Consider the following 23,090-nt stretch of genomic DNA (forward strand, 5'->3'; position numbering starts at 1 on the left):
CCGTGGCCCAGGTAGAATGAGCCCGTAGTCCCACAGGGGGTTTCCTTCTTTGCCAAGGAGTAACACGCCTGAATGCACAAGATGATCCACCCCGAGATGGTCCGCTTGTGCACCGCCTTTCCCTTCTTAGCGCCCACGTAACCACAAAAGAGTTGGTCATCCACCCGGAACTGGCGTGTGCGATCCAGATAGTAAGAGAGCGCAAATTTTGGGTCCAGACGGGGGAGCCTCTCTTCCTCTTTCGAGGGATGCGGAGGCGGAAAGAAGGTGGGCAAGGTTATGGACTGCCCGATGTGGTAGGCCGTGACAACCTTGGGCAAGAACGAAGGTCTTGTCCGAAACACAACCTTGTCCGGATGAACAGAGAGGAAAGGAGGTGTAGAAGAAAGAGCCTGGAGCTCATTCACTCTCCCCTAGGAAAAGCACCCACTCCAACGGATCACGCACGGAACCTAGGCATCATCCTTGACTCCTCTCTCTCGATGACCAGACAAGTCAACGCAGTTTCATCATCTTGCTTCAACATCCTCCGCATGCTCAAAAAAACATTTCGCTGGATCCCCACCGAAACTAGAAAAACGGTCACCCATGCACTAGTTACAAGCCGCCTGGACTACGGAAACACCCTATACGCCGGTACCACCGCTAAACTTCAGAGAAAACTCCAACGCATCCAAAACGCATCAGCCAGACTCATACTAGACATCCCGCATAAAGACCACATCTCAGGTCACCTAAAAGACCTCCACTGGCTCCCTGTTAATAAGAGGATAACGTTCCGCCTCCTCACCCACGCACACAAAGCACTCTACGAACTTGGACCAGAATGCCTCAACACGCGATTATCCTTCTACTCCCCCTCCCGCCAGCTACGTTCCTCCAACCAAGCCTTCGCCGCGGTTCCACGCATCAACAAAACCACCATGGGAGGAAGATCCTTCTCCTACCTAGCGGCTAAAACATGGAACTCCCTCCCCATTCACCTCCGCCTCACTCAAAACCACCCAGCTTTCAGAAAGCAACTTAAAACCTGGATCTTCGACAATTAATTCCCCACCCTCCCTCAAGCGCCTTGAGACCCTCTGGGTATGTAGTGCGCTATATAAATTCTCTGACTTGACTTGACTTGACTTGACTTGACTCCTGGCAGAGGTGATGGCAACCAGGAAAGCAGTCTTCAAGGTAAGAAGACGGAGAGGACAGTTATGGAGCGGCTCAAAAGGAGCACACATTAGGTAGGTAAGTACAAGATTCAAGTCCCACTGGGGCATCACGAAAGGAACAGGAGGGGACATGTGTGTGATGTCCTTCAAAAACCTATTTACAATCGGGGACTTGAACAAGGAAGGCTGATCAGGAAGCCTTAAGAAGGCGGAAAGGGCAGAAAGGTAGCCCTTGATAGTGCCCCGAGCAGAGCCCTGCTGGGCAAGAGAAAGAAGGAAGAGGAGAACCTCAGAAAGGGGTGCAGAGAGTGGATCCACAGCCTTTGCTGTGCACCATACCACAAATCTGTTCCACCTGCAGGTGTATACCGACTTTGTGGAGGGACGCCTGGCTGCCAGAATGACATTACAGACTTCGGGGGGCAAGTCAAATGGCCTCAACTGTCCACGCTCAATCTCCAAGCTTGTAGGTGGAGACTGGACAGGTTCCTGTGGAGTACCGTCCCCTGCTGCTGCGACAGAAGGTCCTCCCGTAGAGGCAGACGAATCGGGGGATCGACTGAAATGCTGAGTAGCTCGGGATACCAGTATCTTCGTACCCAGTCCGCAGCCACAAGGATAACCTGGGCCCGGTCGCGCCTGATCTTCTTCAGCACTCTGGGCAGAAGTGGTATAGGCGGAAAGGCGTACAATAGACCGCAACTCCACCCGCGACGAAAAGCGTCTTGAGCAAGTGCTGCCTTGGAAACTCCAACGCGCAGAACTGATGACATTGCGCGTTCTCTTCTGTGGCGAATAGATCTAACCAAGGCTCTCCCCACTGCTGAAAGAGTCCTTGCGCCACGTCCGAGTTCAGACGCCATTCGTGATCCATCATGCACTGACGGCTGAGTTCGTCCGCCCTGGCATTCAGGGAACCTGCCAGGTGTTGAACCACCAGGGTCACAACCTGATGTTCCAGCCATTGCCAGAGGCGCAGAGCCTCCTGGCATAGGGTCCACGACTCCACCCCGCCCTGTTTGTTGCAGTACCACATGGTGGTGGTGTTGTCCGTGAACACCTGCACTACACTCCCCCCGGACAGAGGGGAGGAATGCCTTCAGTGCAAGTCAGATCGCCCGCAGCTCCAGAAGGTTGATGTGGAGCTGGGACTCCGCCGGAGACCAGAGACCTCTGATCTCCGCCTCTCCCATGTGGCCTCCCCATCCCAGGAGGGACGTGTCCGTCACAACTACATGCTCCGGGTGGGGTAGGGAGAGGGATCTGCCACTGACCCAATCGCGGTCCTTGAGCCACCACTGCAGCTGTTTTGCAGTGCCCTCCGAGATCAAGACATGGTCGGACAAGTTGCCCTGATGCTGGGCCCACTGAAACTTCAGGTCCCACTGCAGAGCCCGCATCCGCCACCGGGCGTGATGCACCAGAAGGATGCAGGAGGCCATGAGCCCCAGAAGCGGCAGCGTCAACCTGACCGAGACCCGGGATAAAGGCTGAAAGATCGGAATCAGAGCCTGAATATCCCAAACCCGCGGTTCGGGTGGATAAACCCAAAACTGCGCCGAGTCCAGAACCGCTCCGATGAAGAGGAGCTTCTGAGAGGGACACAGGTGTGACGTTGATGGAGAACCCCAGCAGATGCAGGAGATCGGCCATAGTCTGGAGGTGGCTGACGACTGTCTGGGGCGAGCCCGCCATCAACAACCAGTCGTCGAAGTAGGGGAAGACTGAAACCCCTAACCTGCGCAGATGGGCTGCGACCACCGCCATCACTTTGGTGAACACCCGTGGGGCGCTGGTAAGGCCAAAGGGGAGCACGGTAAATTGAAAGTGCTCGTGGCCTACCGTGAACCTGAGGTAACGCCGGTGGGCCGGCAGGACGGGGATGTGAAAATAGGCGTCCTGCAAGACCAACGTTACCATCCAGTCTCCTGGGTCCCAGGCAGCTGAGCCAGAGTCAACATCTTGAACTTCTCCTTCCGGAGGAAGCCGCTGACGTTCCGTAGGTCCAAGATAGGGTGTAGGCCCCCTTTTCCCTTCTTGGGTACCAGAAAGTAGTGGGAGTAACAACCACACCCTACTTCTGGCCCAGGAACGCACTCGATGGCCCCCTTGGCCAAGAGGGCCGTGACTTCCTCTTGCAGAAGTTGCAAGTGATCCCCCGACACGCGGTGGAATTGCGGTGGCATGGCTGGAGGGGTCGCCTTGAAGGGGAGGGAGTAGCCCCTTCGGAGGATTTGCAGCACCCACCTGTCCGACGTGATGGTGCATCAGTGGAAGAGGTGATGGTGAACCCTGCCCCCCACTGGCGTCACATGGGCCTGAAAGCACGGACTAGGAGGGTTTTGAGGCAGGTGCTGCGGGGGGAAGGTGTGGACTGGCCGCGCCGTTGTCCCCGAGGGCCGCCACGGCGGTTTCCACGGCCGCCACCGCTCTGTTGGACATTCTGCGGCGCGTGGCTGGCAGCACGTCTGGGGTCGCCCCTTCCTTGGCCACGAAAGGAGCGAAAGGCACCCGTTTGCTGGCGAGGGGCCGAGAGGCCCAAGGACTTGGCCGTAGCCCTGGAGTCCTTAAATCACTCAAGCGCATGGTCCGCCTTGTCGCCAAAGAGGCGACGGCCATCAAACGGCATGTCCAGATGAGTGTCCTGGACATCGGCCGAAAAGTTGGCGGACCTTAACTAGGCGTGGCGTCGAACCGCCACTGCCGTTGCAATCGCCCTGCCCAGTGAGTCCGTGGTATCCAGCCCACACCGGATGGAATACCGCGCTGCATCTCGACCCTTCGCAAGGGTTTGGGGGAGTTTTGACCGGACCTCCTCCGGACATAGTGGCAGCACGTCCACGACCGCATCACACAGGGTGTGGGTATAGCGGCCCAAGAGGCATTCGGTATTAACTGACCGCAGTCCCAAACTGAGGAACGAGAACACTTTCTTCCTGAACTGCTCATACCTCTTGGATTCCCGATCGGGCGGAGCCGTCGGGAATGCGGTCTGGGAAGTGGGGGCCTGGATGACCAGGCTCTCGGGGTGGGGTGGGTGGACAAAAAGCAAGGGTCGCCCGGGGCCGGGCGGTAGCGTCTGGCCAAGTTCCTATCCACAGGCGGACCTGTGGCGGGCTTGGACCAAGTGCCCACAAGAACGTCACACAAGGCCTCATTAAACGGCAGCAGAGGCTCACTGGAGCTTGCCTGTGGTTTAAGGACCTCTGTGAGGAGGTTAGTCCTCACGGCCGCGACAGGGAGCTCAAGGTTTAAGGCCATGGCTGCCCGTGTCAACACTACACTATAAGCAGCCCCTTCCTCCGTAGCCACGGTGGGAGGGGAGACAAATCCAGTGTCTGACAAAGTGTCAATGCCACTGGCCACCCCAAGCTCATATGTCCAGTCCTGTGGTGACTGGTACTCCCGTGCCAGAGGGTCCTCAGACCCCTCCCAATCACCCTCGTCACCCATCCCCTGTAGTACAGGTTCAACAGATGGGTCCTGTTCATGGAAATGGAAATCTCCAAAAGCCGTTGGTAGCGGCGCCCATCGGCGCCGCTCCGGATCCAGAACCGGACCGGGGGTCGGATCGGGGACGGCGCCCATAGCAGGCACCGGGGGCGACACCCGTAGGGCCGGCGTCAGCGAGGTCATGAGGTCGACAGGCGACGAACCGGATCCGGAAGCGGATCTAGAGAGGGCCTGAGGCGCCGGGACTGAAGTCGCCGGCGGCGCCGGGGCCGAAGCACCCGACCCGCTAGGCCCTCCAGGCGGGCCGTTGGGCCCGGAGGCGCCACTGAACCCGGCTGAGGAGGGAGGGACCTCAAGGCCATGAGGTACCGCTCGATCTCCTCAGGTGTCGCGTCTTGCCCAGGGACCCGAAGGTGTGGGGCAGGCGGCATTGTGCGAGCGTCGGGGTGGGTTGGAGGAACGATGATGTCTCTCCGACCTCTTATGCCTCTTACCTGAGGACTTGGATCCTGATTTTTTTTTTTTTTTTAGACCAACGGTCCCAGATTTTATTTAATTTCACAAGTAATAAGTCAATAGATCATACAATGTCATATAAACGACAATCATTACCCAGCCAGTAACATTTTCGACATGTCAGTCACATATAGGTGAAAATAAACAGTAGCCAGGGAAGATGCATTAGTCCGCAATTGTCAGTTCCAGGAGAAATCTTGGGTTGCAGTGCCTGCAGCGTTCATCACTGCAGAAGGACCAAGGTGGTCATGATAGCCAACAGCGATTATTCTAGGCTGCGTTCCCTGGTTGGCACGGATGATGTTAAAGACAGGAATCCCATCCCACATTGCCATATGAGCCACAGGGCTATAGTCTCGTGATCGTGGCAGTATTCAATAAACATTGTAGAAAGGGTAAACGGGGCGGGGAAGATTAACATCATCATGAGCACAGCAGAAACAAGCTAACTGCCAATCAAGAGAAACAATAGGGAAATAACGAAAATAGGAGGGAAAACACTTCAACAACAATCGGACTAGTGTTAGCGTGTACAGTAGTGTATCAGTGACCCTAACGGCGTATGTGACGCCATATATGGACTGAGTGGGGGCGGGAGTGGCCGTGGATTGAGGATTTCTGTGGCCATATGGCGGTAGGAGGGAATGATAGCAAGTAGACTTTGTTGGGCGTTACCCCAACGGCTGGGGGGGGGGGGGGGGGAGCGGCATGTCGGGGTGGGGGATGACTGGTCCATCACCGCTCCTGAGGACTAGGATCCTGATGACCGATGACCACTCCCGGAGCTGCGAGGGCTCCGACCCCGCAACCTGTCCCTCGACCTCCCGTGGGAGCGGGACCTGGAGCGGCGCGGGCCGACTGCCGGAGCTCCAGTCGCTTGCGAGACCGCTCTCGCCTAGCTTTAGACGTCAGGGCCCGGCAGTCGGAGCAGGTGCGGTCGTCGTGGTCGAAGCCTAAACACTTGAGGCACCGGCGATGGGGGTCGGTAACCGACATCAGTCGGTCGCACCTGGAACAGGGTTTAAACCCGGGCATCCCTACCGGCACCGTTGGAGTCGAAGACTCGAGTAGAGAAATGATCAAAAAGATCAAAAAGTTTAGTCAAAAAAGACTAAGGGGTAGAGCTTCTCCGGATCTGCGCTAGCTGGCGCGGAAAAAAGTAGAACTGACGTCAGCGCGCATGGGCGGCGTCTAAGTACTCCGACTACATCATTCCGGCGCCAACGACGCCGACGATGGACGCGGAGCCGCGGACGACGCCTGCCGGCACGCAGGGGTATTGCTACGCAAAATTTTCCAGATCCAGTCTGACGCCTGGTGATATTCTAGGGTAAGGAATCTATCCCTAACGTGTCTCTTTCAGATATGCAAGATAACATCAGTGAAACTACCAGAGGAGCTAATTACCATTTGAGCAATCTAAGGAAAATTAAACCCTTGGTACCTTCAAATGACTTTCAGCTACTAGTCCAACACCTAGTCCTCTGACCTGTAGACCACGGGTGTGCCACTTTTGCTTGTCTACTCAAAGCTCTGTTGGCTCTGTTAAGGGCCATTCTAAACTCAGCTGCTAGGGTCAAATGGCTCCCGTTTGAAGCCAGAATTCAGTTTAAGATAGCCTGCCTTACGCATAAGGCTCTTCTTCACAACACTCCTGCCTACCTTGCAAACAAACGTGAATTATCAGTTGGGAGTCGTTCTCCAAGAAGTTCTAAGTCTCTATTGTTGAAGCCAGGGAAGTTCAACAAAAAGAACACTTATAACCGCTCCTTCTCTTTTTTGCTTTTGATGTTACAACTCATTTGTTATTTTCAAAACATACCGCCAACTGTATTTGTATCTGTTTATGACCAATGTTTTCTATGTTTAACTTGTTTTACTATTTGTATGGCACTCCGATACCTGGATGGGTCATGTTCGCGCTATAGAAAACTCATAAAATAAAAGAAAATATACTAGGGATACAAGAGCATGGGCAAGCCAAACAAAAATCAGCTTTGGTGAGGTAATAGCTAAAGCAAAATGTAGAGAGCTTACTAAAGAGGGCATCAAAAAGTGAGACAATGACAACGGATAGTAGAGAGGAAAATAAACATTTGGTTGTGTTATAATTACATTTTTTAATGCAGCAATAGAAGCTTGTAGTTCACAAACAAAATAGAAAGAAGAAATGTACCTTCTGCTCAGCAGCTTGTGCCGCAGCTTTCACCTTCAGCAGCTCCCGTGTCAGCTTCTCAATCTGACTGTCCTTATGATTAAGCTACAAGGAAAATACAAATCAATGTAAATGGCAACTCTACTAGTTATGGTAAAAAAGGGGCTGCTGTATCGTCTCTTCCATGAGGCAAAGTAAGGCAGAAGCCATAGGGCACCACCAAGTGGTAATGCCAGGTGACTTCAAAATGCTTCAATATGGCATCTTACCACTAAACAGCAATACAGCAACAAAATGTTATTTTACCAGGACCCCAAAAAATACTTAGAACATTTCAGAGGAAATGGGAAGATTACTGGCATTGACAGGGTATGGATATCAACTCAAGTCAGATCTGATCTTCTCACAAACATGAAAGATTTCCAGGTTAACAGTCCTGGACTTTACACAGAGAGGGTGAGGACAGAGACTCCTCTCCCAGGAGTACAGGTAAAGTGGCCTCTGCCACCAACCATTAGTGTTCCAACCGTCTGGTTTAAAGATGCCCTGGCTACCCATCCATATGTGGGAGTGTACACTCTGGGTATGCTATATGACCAACCAAGATTCTTGCTCTGGTGGAATGCTGAAAAACATGGAGTACACGTATGGACTTGCAGACCACAGACATCACAGTTAAAACCCAGGGTAGGTTCGAAAACAGCGAACATGGACAGAAAGGCCCAACTCTTCCAGCCTGGGGAAAAATGTAGTTGTTACTTACTTTGGTATTCATCCCACCATTTCTAACTTTCTTAAGATGAAGTTGATATTTGGATAATAATCAACTAAAACACAAATTGAGGCAGTGTTGCCTGTATAACTGTTTAGACCAATCATACAGCAATATAAACCTGTCCTGATGATGGTCTAGTGCGGAATACTCTAAAGACAATTTGGTGATTCCTGCTGAGTCCTATTTTGCAATGAACCAACAGCACAGATTATATTGAGTGACAAATGCAACTTGTGTTAGCACAGAGAGCGGCATCTTCAGAAACTAGCTATGTGAGTAGGAAAGCTGAAATCTCCTTGTATTCATTGTCTTTATTTCTGAGTTAAGGATGTCAATGGGGAAGAATGCACTTCATTACTTAATCATAATCTTGGGGTGTGTGCCCCCCCTACATTTGTGAAGGCTCCTCAAGGGTTTTTTGTCTGAAGAGCCGTGGGATGCGCTTGTGTGCTTTGGAGGCGTCCGTGACCGGACAGAACACCAGCAGTATTTCAAGAGTCTGAAACCGCATTGCTACTGCCTGTTGAGAATGGAAATAACCGTAAAACATGGGGTCCAGGAATGCACAGAACTATCTGCCCAGGCTGTAACCGGTGATGGTAAACATTACATTAATTGTAATTTGGTGAACATATTATGAGCTGCAGTTTCCAAAGCGTATGCTTATATGCCAGCGGACCAATCCATCCGCCACCCAGTACAATTTCAAAGATGGCATGTCGACTCCAAAATAATTTCTGTTATAGTTCCAGCCTTGGTCCTGTCTTTAACAGAAACTGCTAAATCAAACCATGGTATTCTGCAGTATAGGTTTCCCTACCGGGCATAGCTAGCCATGGTGCCTCAGGTGCTGCATCATCGGGGCCAAGGTGCCTATCAAACCTTGATTATTGCTGTATTTTTTATAACAAATAAGCAGCCACTGAGCCCATTTTCCTTGCTTGCTCTAGGATCCATGGTACCCTTGCTACACCACTGATTGCCCTATGGCCAGCTTGAACGATGTACAGTTCTCCAAGTTCTGTTTCACTTTACCGGTCTGTCAGTAACACAAACATTGAGTCAATTTTTTAACAGCGCTCTTAGTTCAACTTGGAAATCAAGTGCAAAATGAATGCACGGGGATATATAGAAGAAGACAATGCTAATCTACCAGCATAGGAACTACTCATAACTATCAGTACCTTTTTATTCAATTTAGCTTTGTAGTGGACTCCCATTGCGAACCATTGAAGAACAAACATGCTTACTAATGAGAAAGCAACAATTAGTTATAGTTTGCCGAGCTATTCTACTGTCTGTGGGTGCTGTTATGTATATTTATCATCTACTGTGGGCAGAAATAGTGTATAGCTTGCATGAGGGCAGTCCACCTGAGAGCGAAGATGCCAGCACAGGTTAGCATGCATTGGAGCGCTGACTTGGTGGATGCTACCAAGTATGCTCATTCAGTCCAGGTTTAGTCAGAATACTTTTGTGAAGGAAAGGATGGCCATTTTATTGTGATGCAGTGAACCAAGTGATGCGGGTCCTTACATTTCCTTTGACACTGGAGCACATTCCGAAATCCTGGATATATTGTGTTACTGTCTTGTGTATTTCCTTATATGACAAAATTAGGAGCATTTAACAGTAGTGAAAGTCGGCGTATTCATATTTTATGTCAAAGCTACATTTGTAAAGTTAAATGTCATTAGGACTGGACAGTTTCAGAATTCATGTGTTATTGCTGTACTCCCATTACCTGTATAAGGCGATGACTAATGCTTGAATGATACTTACTTTGGTGGCCACAAGAGTCTGTTCATTCTCCACTGCCAGGATCTGGGATTCCAGTCGGGCATGAAGGTAGCCAGTTTCTTCCTCCAAGCGATGGCAAAAATCTTGCAGCTTGGTTCGTTCCTCTTCGATTTCACTGATTCTCTGCTCTTTTTGACTGATCTAATAAGCATATAATCAAAAAATGCAATTTTGTAAAGACAATGAAAATAAAACCATGGACCCTAGCTGGAGGTAGGGTTGTCAATTGGTATGTTGAAACAAGTACTGGAACCTAATAATTATTGCAGTACCAATGAGTTTATTAGTAGTACAAAGAGCTTGGCCAGTGGTTCCAACTGAATAAAAGTTCACATCGCTGTGATGTGACCCATTCTCCATGGTGATGGATGGGTACGTGGGGTCAAAGGCCTTATTATATGATGCAGATACATCAGTGCTGTTTTGTAGGCTCCAAAGCATTATGATAAAGGAATATTTGAGATAAAATTCATGAAAAAGAGTTATAATATAATATGAGCTCAGAACTCCAAAGGATGAAGGTACAGTAATTGCTGAGTTCATCCCCCCCAACTACAGGATGGAAAGTCATGGCTAAACTCTGGCCACAGGATGGAGGTACGATTATTTCACTTTGGAGTGAAGCTCCATCCACTTTCGACCTTTAGCCCCGAAAGGACGGCTTAAAGTACAGTTCCATTTTAAGTCTCTTCAGAAAGGAGAAGAACACAAAGGACGGGGGGCATCCATGTGATTGCTGCTTTCTTCTACTGAAGAGAGAAACACAGTGCTGGCGTGAAAATCTCTAGAGTTTAACGGTTTACTTACTTGATCTTTGGAACTCTGCATTTTATCGATGTGTTGCTGGCGCTGGATTTCAAGTTCCCCAATTGTCTGATCTTGCTGGATTTCCCTTGCCTGAAGCTCTCGATGGGCCTCTTGCAATCTCTGAAGTTGCTCACTCCTCTCTGCAGACTAAAATACAAAATATTATAAAAACGCTCAAACCTTACCTAAAGCATGCTTTTAATTCTTACTGTAATCAGTAGAATTTAGTAAGGCACAAGGAGGACTTTCCTTGGCTGTGAACAAAGGGAAGAATAGAAAATCATCAGCTCCAAACATCTGTATTGATTGGTAGAGTTATGCATTAGTGGTTTATTTGATCAATATTACTTTGAAGGCAGATGTGATTTACTCCAGGCGTACTTCTTAAGTGAGGCTTCAAAAGAAAATAAATTACTTACCTGTACCTACGGTTATCCAGTATTGGTATCTTTCATAGATTCACACGCCTGAATCATTCAAGTTGTTAAGATGGGAGTCCCATCTTGATGATGGGGAATGAATCAGGCATGTTAATCTATGAAAGATTTCCGAATACTGGATAAAAAAAAGTAGTCCCAAAACAATGCATTAAAATGTCTGCTGCGTATGTTTAGCAGTAATTGGTCGCTGCTCTCGGGCGGGCTAAAGACTGTAAGATGCATGACGCAGGCATGTAATGGACCAATGGGGAGAAGAAATAAAGCGACAGGAGAGCCAGCAAATGGCAACCCTATGGTCGGGCTGAAGCCCACAACAGTAGATACAGCATGTCTCTTTGAGAGAGCGCATGCACACCGTCTAGAGCCGAGACCTAACAAGGAAACAAATAGGTACAAACAAGGAACTCATGTCTGAGTTACTAGAACTAAGTTGTACAGATAACATCCATTCAGATGCAGCAAGATCATCCACATTTCAAACCATTACTTGTCTTGACAGCCACACCACTGGGAAGTGACAGTAACCACAGAGAGTTCTGCACTGTGCCCAAGTCTGGTAGATTAAGTTATTGTCTCAAAATGCCCCCTTCATTAGTTTAAAGGGATTGCAGGCCAAATCGTTATTGCTTAAGGAGATCACCAACATCAGTGTTTTAGTTTATTTCATTTACTTAAATGTAACAACGTTGCTGTAATTGTTTTAGTAATAGGTAAAAAGTAAGCTCTAAAAGCAATGAGGCTGAATTTATATTACTAATAAATACTCCTTTGAGGACACGAAAAATCTTTAATGCTTACAACGATCAAAGACAAGTTGTTTTGCTTTCTTTTCAGTGATTTGATGTAACGAGGCTGTAATTATTTAGTAGGTAAAGGAAATGAGTGAAAAGGGGCCCAATATGGGTCAAGAACAAAGCAGAAAATTGACCCTTTCAGTGCAACAAAAATATTTATTACTTAAAAGTCAATAAAACCAATTATTTTAAAAACAATAACTAATGCTAAAGCAGAACCCTTAATAATATAAAACCGTGATTACTCATGAAAATTGTAATAATTGAAAAGGAACTGTGTAATGAAGGCAGAAGTAATAATGAGGCAGATATTATGTAATTAAGAAGCACAAATGTTAAACATACTGCTGGCCACTGTCAAATAATATGTTATAATTGATAAGTATTAGAGCCAGAGCTAAAAGTGAGTATAGGCTGAGTGGGGTGTTTGAACTAAGTGTGATACGGTATAGTAATGATTAATTGAGACGGCAAAATACAAAAACCTCTTTGTTATGCCAGGACATGGACTCTTACACATGCCAAAAGACAATTCAATTGTGGACGTGGGAAATGCCACTATCTTGTGGACAGAAAGTGGCCGCACCAGCTGTAGAACGAACCTCAGATCTACATCCAGGTGATATCACTTACTGCTTCCACTTAGTCGATACTATCCCCTGGAGCTGCCCCCGCCACTTACCTACACCATCCGCCTACCACAGCACAAGCAAGGCCGCTACTCCCTGCCAGGCCTGGGGAGAAGCCGTGTTGAATTTCTCAGAGGAGCCATCGACCACATCGACTGCAGCCTCTGTTCTGCATTTCTCCAAGTCCAAAAGGATAAAAATAACAGGAACAAGTTGTCGGAAATGAAATTTCAATTCATGGAGAGCCTTTCTCCACTCAGTGCCTGCTCCCAAGCAGGGAGATCAATAGTGTTTAGACAGCGGAGGAAATTTTTTTCTTCCCTCTTAAAGAACCAGATCAATAAAGAAAAAAAAAACTCAGACCTCGGAATGTGTTGTAGCAAATGTGAACAAACCAGGGGCCCAGGGCTAAACAAACTGACTGAAGACAGCAGGCAGCATCCACTGGAGTCTGTCTATAGAGGGAAGTCGCTGGAATTCAAGATCAAATACAGAACAGAATTAAGTATCCCTTCGGGGTGACACTGTCATGTCAAGAGGCTCCCAGAGATCCACAGTCGTGGTGGACCGGCAAGTCAGATCTACAATAGCACTTAGGATATTGAGGCATCCTTGAAATGATTGCCGAATCTGTACCCCTTCCAGATGTATGGATGCACCAATTGTAAGTTAGGTATGGCCATCACTCGAATGTAACCCGCTGAGACAGATGACTGCACTCCTCTGACTGGAACAAAAACACTAATGAAATCAGCGCACCCACTGCGGAGCACTTATCTACAGGCCAGACATAAACATTGGTGGGATGGGGAAGTTAATCATTTTTTAGGGGGAATTACATCCTCTCACAGACAGCTATGGAACGTTATCACGTGACCACATTGTTCCAGCGCCATAGTAGAACATTTCTGAATTTTGGGAATCGATTCACAGAGAGCCTGAGAAAAAAGACAGAAAGTTGTAAAGTTTCTTTCGTGGAATTTACAGAAGTGCTTATGGGGTGCTGCGAATGTCACAGCTTCCCTGATATGCGCACAAGTGTAAACGTTTATACATATGGAAATATAAGAAGTCTATTGTTCTGCATGCATAAATGTAAACAAGTACATATGCACTGGTTAACATTTTTTTGTTTCTCTATGGGAAAACGTTTTCCTGAGTGAAGACTATACTGTTCTTCAAGCCGCAACCAATTCGGAGAACGCGCCTTCCCCCTTGGACACACTGAAAACTGATTTACTCCTGCCATTAACCAAGAGTAAACAGTTGACTTTTTTCAAAGTCATTAACACACAGCAAAGGTTTTGTGAATAAACACAAATGTTGAAGTGTCTTTTGTAAGTGTTGCTGTCCCAAAACTCTCACAACCAACTATATAAGCAGATTTTCTCTCACAAAAATCTGCCATAATGGTGTAATTCTAAATCTGAATCAATCCATTTAAGAGGGCATAATCCCACCATTGGGATTTTGTACTCTTAAATTCTGATATATGTACACTCAAGCTACGTGCAGAAATGCCAAGAGGTGTGGATTGGGCGATCTGAATCTGCAGTCTTTTTGTGCGATTTCCCTTTTCCCACGAGGACTTTTGTGGCTGGTACTATATTCTAATGCACTGTGTGTGGGTTACCCTCACCTTTCTCCAATTCAATAGTCAGTCACCCTTTTCACCGCCTTCCTCCTCTTTGTGGCACTCACTTACTCCAGTCCAAAGGTGGCTGATCCACTTCCAGTCCCAGCCTGTGTAAATATTCTATTCCGGTTCACCAGTGAGTAGCTGTTTTCCTCTCAGGACTCCATTGAGCAGCTAATCAACCCTCACAATCTACACGTAAAGGTGGGTGATCCACGCATCCAGATGCCTCATTTTTGTTGAAAGGTGAGACTACTCAATCAATGAATGCCATTAAACCGGAAACAAGTCTTAAATAAACAACATGATACTAATGATTACAACTCTAGAAATGAAATCCACTAAACGAGCTGATTCTCCGTGTAACAGAGGATACAATTCAATCAATGAGTGCCATGACACAGGAAACAATAGTTATAGGAGAACATATTCCTAATAATTACAAATCTAGAAGTGAAACCACAGCAAACAAATGTCACACGAGTGTAGTGAGATCTGACAGACTCGTACAAAACACAACTATATGTCAGCAACAGACACCATGAACACGCAAGTGCTATGAAGTTTTGAAAAAAATGTATTTGATACTGCGGAAATTCAAATATTGACTGAGCTTTGAAATGACTTCCCCTGCTGCTATTCCATTCAGTTTGATGGTTTTATCTTTTCTTTACAATAGTGAGAATCTTGAGCGTTTGTAGCTGGAAAAACGACTCTTACTTGTGAGGACCCTCATGATGAACCATTACCTGATACCAGCTACAACGTGAACGTAGCTGCACTGTTTCTATTCTGGATTACTGCCTGGTGTTTTGTCAATTGAACACTGAAAGTACCAAAATGAATATTAAAGACACAGAGAGAGACAACATTCCCCAATGATTACGTTATGTTACTGGGTTTTATATAGCGCTCAATCACCGGTCAGGTTTCTTGGTGCTGGGTAACAGACACAAGGCACTGCAGGCAAAAACGTAGTCATACGCTTATCTGAAGAGCCAAGTCTTCCAGAGTTTCTGGAATCTCATTTAGTTGGATGTAGATCGCAACTCGGGATGCGAGGGGCAAGAACAAAAAATCTGGAACCTCCCTATATTTTCTTTTTAAATGAGGGTCGGCAACCCCCTAGTACTCAGCGCCAAGAAACGAAACGGTGTACAAGCGCTTTACACGTCTTTTTTAACATAACATAACATAACAGGAGGTTCTTGTGAGTGGACCTTAAGTTGCGATAGGGGGTGCATTTTTTTGTTTTTTGATGATATGAAAGCAGGACTTTTGCCGAGAGGAGATTTCAATATGATTCAACACATTTTAAAAATAGAGCGCTGTTCCACGGGAAGCTGGTGAAGCTTTCTCAGCAAGGGGGTTGATATGGCAATGCCTAGGCTGTTAACAAATAAGCCTGGCAGCCTGGTTTTCAATCAATTGAAGTCCATGGTTCAGGCCCTTAGGTAGGCCAAGAAATAAAGAGTTGGCATAGTCTATTCTAGAAATGACTAACGCCAAAATTACCTAGACCAAGGCAGAAAATGTAAAAAAAATTGCCAATCTTCTTGATTGTCTTAAGCATAGTTGGTTTCGATAGGTACTTTGTTGAAACTGTAGATTTGTAATGTATGGAATAACAGGCCATCACTACACCGGAGGGTATTGCATACGTCCAGAACATCAAACTACTGCCATACAACGCAAAGCAGACAGCATGACACCTTAGATTGTAAGCGTTGGTGCTTCACCCTACCCTTTCAGTTCCCAGAACTAAAGTGATGAGACAGCAATATGAGCATCAGAAGAAACAATGAGTGAGGGCACATCGATAAAGACTGCAGAGGTAGCACAATATCCGTAAAAACCTAAAAAAGGACATTTTCTACTAATGGATAATATTCCTTAAGTAGATTTCTCATCTTTGAGGGTTCCTGAGCAAAATATTTAATAAAAACGGGATTGATGAGTCTCTGAAAGGAGAAAAAAAAACAAGGAAAGAAATCATGCAAGGTTTCTTGAAGCTTTCCTCTATCATCACTGTCATTGCTGGGTAACTGTCTTTGGATTCCTCAGAATGCAAACTTAAATCATCAGTATTAAGCTGTTTCTCTGAACGAGACTAATCATTTAAGCAAACGTTGTGACTTCTGGCTCAAAAGTTGCAAATGTACTGAAGAAAATGTAATGTACATTGGCATTACAGAAACCACTTCATGGTGCAGCCTAACTATTTATCCCCAGAGAATCGCTAATATCCACGCCTTGGCTTCCAGCATCGCATTTCATCTCCGAGGTGGAATCTCAAGCAAATTCTCCACAATTCCATGTATGGGAAGAATTTTGTTGGGTATGTGAATTTCCTTACAAATGCCCAGAACTTGGATAAGGGTAAGGACACAATGAGGGCTGAAGAGTAGAGCAGCTCACAAATCTGTACTATGATCGCTACCATAATCGATTCAAGGTGCACTACATAAGACTCTGGAACCAACATTAACACTTCACAGGCATACACATCTACAGTAATTTACCAAACAAGTTGAAACACAGTCATTCACAGTGTGAAGAGGGAGTGTCGTTCTTTCTCTTTTTGTCAGAACAGTGGCTGTGTCCGACAGGTCGACATAGTATATCTGAGAAAATATTTTATATTGTTTTTCAGCATTAGCCACACCGAAGGGAATTGTTGTACAGAAAGTAGAAAGGAGGTGGTTCTTCCTCACTATCAGTTGCCTTTATCACATCAGAGGAAAATGTGCCCAAATCACGGATTTCCTTTCTTTTGTTCACCTTGCTTCTAGATCATATTAGGCAAGCATTTCATGAGCAGCTATTAAGCTGAACACCAAGGCACTAAAAAGAGCAGCCTTTAGTGTCAATCTTAAGAGTACCTTCTTCCATTTATGGCAACCATTAGCACTTGGAGTTTTTTTGGATGATGCTGATTAATCAACAAAACGTTTGAAAAAACAAGAAAAAAGCCAAATTGAATTTGAATTTGGTTGACTGCTGGAACCCCTGAACATGGCTCAGTTCATTAGAGAGTTTTGACATCTGCATGTGCAAAAGAAAACTCAAATCAATAGAGGAAAGTGGTGCCATGCATATCCTAGAGCGCTGTACTCTCTCCTAAGCACCATGCCCGTTCGCTGACAATGTTCTGGGGTTCCAGGCTTGAACAGTCATATTTAAAAGATATGTTTGAAGAGAAACAGTAGTCAGTGGAGTAAATGGACCTCAGGATAATGGAAAAAGCACCAAATTGTTATTAGAAAATATAGATTTTGCATTCTTGCTTTAGAATCTTACTCCTTGGGTGGGCCTGGGATAATCTACATTTCCCATCTTTTAACTACTCTAGCTTGTGGTTCTATGATGTGTACAGTACTGAGAAATGATTGCTTATCTAGCTTACAATATAGGAGTCTATTTTAAGTCTCAAATGTGTTTACTTGGCCAAACACAGCATGACACTTACCTGGTGAAATCAAAGTAAAAAACTCAAGGACTCAAGTTACGTGGAGAGAGCACATTGGAGGTGAAGGGCATTGCTGTTTAAGTTTAGTTTAGTATACTGTGTCCTGGGGCCTACAAGTATGATGTACACTCATAATAGCCAAATGCCTATTGGAAGGTATGTATGTCCCTGTCGTGAATGATGCCAGAGCAGACTGAAAGGTACCAGAGCCAAATAACTGGCATAGGAAAGGGGTGTTGTGATTTATCTGGAGCTACAGCCGTTTGAAAGTTTTGGAGAACGGCATCAGTGAAAAAGGAAAACAAAATCTTTGCATCTCATGTCAGCAAGCTGCTTTGTCCTATCCATCTTAAAGTAATGGTGGGAGCACAGAGCCAGTTGGGGGTGCATCTTTTGATCCTGATAACTCATGGCACTGATGGTTTCGATCTCTGAGGTTAGTGTTTATCAGTAGTTGTTTGTCACCAGTCACCTGCCCTTTTCAAGCACAACACAACTTATTTCTTGCCTGACATATTGTGGCACAGATAGAAATTGCACATTCTGTGGCAAGCATTCTTTTAAATATAACTTCAAAACTTTAAGAATTCCAATGCAGGTGCCCCCCTTATGCTCTTGTGAATGACAGGATGGTTTTAGAGCCCACGCCACTCCATCAAGATTAACAAGCATTAGAAATGCAATAGGGCTCGCATTAGGAAAGTTTGAGCTATTGGTCTTATAAATGATTTGCTTTTTATTTATGTGTTATTTTTTCAAATAGTTAAATTAATAGCTTTGTCATTTTCAATGCCAATAGTTATAACTTTCGCAAATGTGACACCTATAGCATTTGTAATGCAACATGTTTTGTATTTACGTGACTTAGATGTATTGATATTACAAATAACAATGCTTTTAATTTTTTTTAAATAATTAATACTTAATTTATTTAATTTGTAATGGCAATAGCTTAAATTTTTGTAAATTACTTTTGTGAAGATTACGTTCAGTGTTTTTTATTGTGACGAAAATCCAAGAACAGAAGTGAAATATTAACATCTTTTTTGTGATTTGTAATAAAGCGTGAAAGCTTGAAAACAGCTTGAAACATTGAAAGAACATATTTGAACCAGTGATGCTGTGGTTGCGCTGAGTGATGCTGTGGTTGCGCTGAGTGATGCTGTGGTTGCGCTGAGTGATGCTGTGGTTGCGCTGAGTGGTGCTGGGGTGGTGCTGAGTGATGCTGGGGTGGTGCCGAGTGATGCTGGAGTGGTGCTGAGTGATGCTGGGATGGTGCTGAGTGGTGCTGTGGTGGCGCTGAGTGATGCTGTGGTTGCGCTGAGTGATGCTGTGGTTGCGCTGAGTGATGCTGTGGTTGCGCTGAGCAATGCTGTGGTTGCGCTGAGTGATGCTGTGGTTGCGCTGAGTGATGCTGTGGTTGCGCTGAGTGATGCTGGAGTGTTGCGGAGTGATGCTGGGGTGGCACTGAGTGATGCTGGGCTTGCGCTGAGTGATAATGTGGTGGTGCTGAGTGATAATATGGTGTTGCTGAGTGATGCTGGGGTAGCGCTAAGTGATGATGTGGTGATGATGAGTGATGCAGTGGTGGTGCTGAGTGATGCTGGGGTGATGCTGAGTGATGATGTTGTGATGGTGAGTGGTGCTGAGTGATGCTGGGGTGGTGCTGAGTGATGCTGTGGTGGCAATGAGTAATGCTGTGGCGTTCAGTGATGCTGTAGTGGCGCATGGTGATGTTGTGGTGCCCCTGAGTGATGCTGTGGTGGTGCTGAGGGGAGCGGGACGAGAGGAGAGAGGTAAGAGGGTAGAGAGAGGGGAGAGTGAGGAGAGGGTTGAGTGAGGAGAGGGGAGATGGAGAGGAGAGAGGGGAGTGAGGAGAGTGAGGAGAGAGGGGAGTGAATAGAGAGGGTAGTGAGGAGAGAGGGGAATGGGGAGAGAGGGGAAAGAGAGGGAGGGGAGAGAGGGATTGGAGAGTGCGGAGAGGGGAGGGTGAGGAGAGGGGAGAGGGAGGGGAGAGGGGAGTGAGGGGGAGAGAGGGGAGAGAGGGGAGAGTGGTTAGAGGGGATAGTGGTGAGAGCAGAGTGGTGAGAGGGGAGAGTGGGGATAGTGAGGAGAGGGGAGATTGAGGTGAGAGGGAGGTGAGAGAGGGAGGGGAGAGTGGTGAGAGTGGTGAGAGTAAGGAGAGCGGAGAGATAAGAGCGCATCCCTCATTTCAGTTCTTCTGTTGTGGGCAGTGGAGTATCTTTACTCGCTATTGTTTGGTGAGGTCGAGCCCTAAAAACCTGTCCTATAGGAAACAGCCCCTCCCCCACACCCAAGCACTGCTCTCCGTGGCTTATTTATTTTTGATGTTATATAGCTGTGGACAGAGCGGTTTACGCTGGTGAAGGCAGAGCACAGAGAGCCATGTGCGAGCACACTCTGTGCAGTACAAAATACAGAAACAACGAGTGTGGATGCAAATGCAGATCATAAAATGATACCTGCACTGCCGGTGCCTCCATCAGACTAGTGAGCTACAAACAGAGCAAAATGTATCTTTGATTGCCGAACGTCCTTGAGAGACACTGGCCTTTAGCAGACAGTCCTTTTTTCACTCACACCGTTGAAGGTGACAGGCGGCATCCCAAAATAAAAAAATAAGAGTTCTTCACTTTCTGTTTTTAAACTAATTATTTGGTTTAAAAAAACTTCGATGACTAAAAACATGGCGCAACTTGTATTTATGGTGGTGAAAAACGGCAAACTGTCAGTGAGGCGCTATTTAACGAAAACACGTTTTCGATTTTTTTTGGGGGGTGGTCACAGCAAGGGATGGGCAGGAGGAAGGTGATGCGTAGTAAGGTGACAGTCGCGCTGCTTACCGAGGTAAGAAACCGCAGCAAAGCCGCTTCAAACACTATTTAGAAATACCGTTTATATTAATATGTTTGGGGGTCTAGACAAGGTGTGTAGCCAGTGATAGGATGCTGTGCTGTGATGCCCTATTGTTTTACAGCACTTAGAAACCACACCACTGGGGTTGAAGCGCTATATAAAAGAGGTTAATATTGCAGAGGGCTCCTGTATGGTTGACGCGTGGGCACCGGAAGGAGGGTTCTTTGGAATGTGCTATTTTTTACCGCGGTTAGAAACCAGACAAGTGCATTGAAGCGCTACATAAAACAGGTTATCGTTCTCATTACAGGGGCCGTGAGGGAGGCTGGCTGAGCTGACAGGCTGAATTGAGTGGTTCCTGGTGCAGTCTCAGTTTTCTTGTGCTGCCGCTGCCTCTCCCCCGAGCTCCACTCTAGCGCTGCGCCTGCACCTCTGGCTACACAGTGAGGCTTGTCTGCAGATGGCACGTGAAAGGGAAGGAAATGCAAGTTTCTCTCTGGAGCCACGAGGAACTCGGAAAAAGCGGCGGAGGTTGTATGACTTTAACAGGGGAAAAAGCATCCACGTGGGACAAAGTTGAGCGGAAAGGGGGTCCAGCAGGCTGCGGCGTTGCTGTCTGACAACGGGGTTGGTCTGAGGTAATGCGTTCATTTCAGGGAACACACCAGATTTAATTGTTTACAGAAACGAGGCTGCAAACTTGGAAGAGACAAAGGAAAAGGTGAGAAAGAACTACAGAATGCAAAAAACAGTAAATAAAAAGCAGAAATAAAGTTTAAGGGAGGAAAAGAGTACGAGTAAGAGAAACTGAAAGGCAAAATGAAGTACTGACAGAAAAAAACAACGCCGAAGGAAACTTAAAGGCAAGACAAACGAAAGGGACAACTAAGCACAGCCGTGTAAAGTGAAAGTACGGCCAGCCTGGGCAGTGAAAGGGGAGGAGGGAGGAGAAATGAGAGTCACAGCAGCAGCAGCCTTTGATGTGCCGGCCGGCCGTGCATTGAATAATTAGGGGAGGAGAAATGCCGGCTGGGGGAAGCTTGAGATGCCTGAGGAGGCTGGTGGCTTTGATGTGCATGCGCTTTTTGCCAATGCGCTTGCGCATTGAGCTTGTTTTTCTCGGGCACTGCAGCAAATCGCCAAGATGGTTAAGCTCTGTTTAAGCCACAATATAGCTCGCCAGCTATGCGCAAGCGCATCAGCAGGCGAGCCCTAAAAATGTACTACAAGGACAGTGGAGCAGCGCCATGTCATTTGTGCGGTCTGTGATATCCACTAATTAGAAGGTGGGTCAGATAAGGAAAATAGAGAACTATGCAACTTGATAGGGGCATTTCTATAATTTGGCAGGGCAGTTAAAAATGGTAAAATATGCAGGTTGAGCTGCATGCTCTAAATTATGAGCTACAGGGCGTGTCAGGTGGTCCTTCAAGGCACAGTGCAGGAATACAAAGATTATGTACAGTCATAACCAGTGCAATGTTGGCATAGGATAAAGCTAGGCATTTAATGTTGAGTAAATTTTTTTCTCCAAGTTTTATATAGCGCAAACTAGACCCGAAGGTATCATTGCATTTGCTTCTTCATGGCAGGAGGCAGAAGATACAACAGGTCTTTGTCTTTACTCTTCATGACAGAAACAAGAACTGGTTCTCCTGCAGATTTACTGAACAAAATATTTTAAAAAATGATCATAGTAATACCGATCTCTATGAAGCACACTACAAACTGAATTGTCTATATGAGTTTGAATAATAGATGGCACGTGTTAGTGAATTCAGACGAGTGTTTCGGTGGGCGTAAATCATATGTAACAGAATACAGCAGAGATCGAAGGGTTGGATGGCCTCCTTAGTGTTCTATGAATCAAAGTGGACAGCATTACACTTCAGATGAGAATAGTCTTCGGGATGTTGGGAGAGGGCAGCAGGTACAGTGAGCTCAGAACCTGCAGATGGTACTTGAAATGCAACCACACCCAGAACGATTGGTCTCTTTTGCTGTTAATTTAGAAAATACTTCAACTCCTGGGATAAAGAAGACAAATGATGAAGCCTCAAAAGTAACAATGTTTAAAAGTTGCCTCCTGCAAGACCTTCTCCATTTCAGACCTCAAGCTGGTCTATGAGTTCATCATGTGTTCTTGGGGATGAGGGTGAAAACATCATAGATAGCACTGTCCTTGATAAGAAAATAGTTGGTGGCTTTGAAGGGCTATTGAATTATGGCTTTCAGAACAACAAATATGGGTCTAAGGCTGGGGACTGTGGGAAACCTCAACCACAATTGCCTTAGGAGTCAACCCTGTGTAATTAGAGCAGGCAGTGTTTGCTACGGCTGTGCGGCTGTAGAATCAAAATAATCTCTGAAACCATAAACTCTGGAGTTGGAGCTCTATGGTGTTAGGAAGGAGGTGAAATTAAAAAATCTGAAAGACAAGCCAATAAAAGCATTTTGGTATTTTCACTGATATCACCATTAAAACTGAGGCATTCCAAAGAAATGTGTGGAGCCTAACCTTGACTTTGGTACTTGTAGCCAACCAGAGTGAGTGAAAAGAAAAGGAATTTGGTCTC

The 23,090-nt window shown here is 46.4% G+C and overlaps 1 protein-coding gene across 1 annotated transcript in view; it reads right to left on the reverse strand.

The window, feature by feature from the left end:
* Window positions 1–23,090, reverse strand: part of PMFBP1 (polyamine modulated factor 1 binding protein 1) — a 1,903,249-nt gene that overhangs the window by 1,227,231 nt on the left and 652,928 nt on the right. Inside the window, exons 14-16 of the mRNA XM_086945556.1 lie at window positions 10,670–10,816; window positions 9,845–10,003; window positions 7,309–7,392 (exon numbers count right to left, since the gene is read on the reverse strand). Of these exons, the coding sequence (XP_086801682.1) occupies window positions 7,309–7,392; window positions 9,845–10,003; window positions 10,670–10,816 (390 nt within the window). The remainder of the gene's footprint in view (window positions 1–7,308; window positions 7,393–9,844; window positions 10,004–10,669; window positions 10,817–23,090) is intronic.

Source organism: Lissotriton vulgaris, chromosome 12 (assembly GCF_964263255.1).
Source record: "Lissotriton vulgaris chromosome 12, aLisVul1.2, whole genome shotgun sequence".
Lineage (NCBI taxonomy): Eukaryota > Metazoa > Chordata > Amphibia > Caudata > Salamandridae > Lissotriton > Lissotriton vulgaris.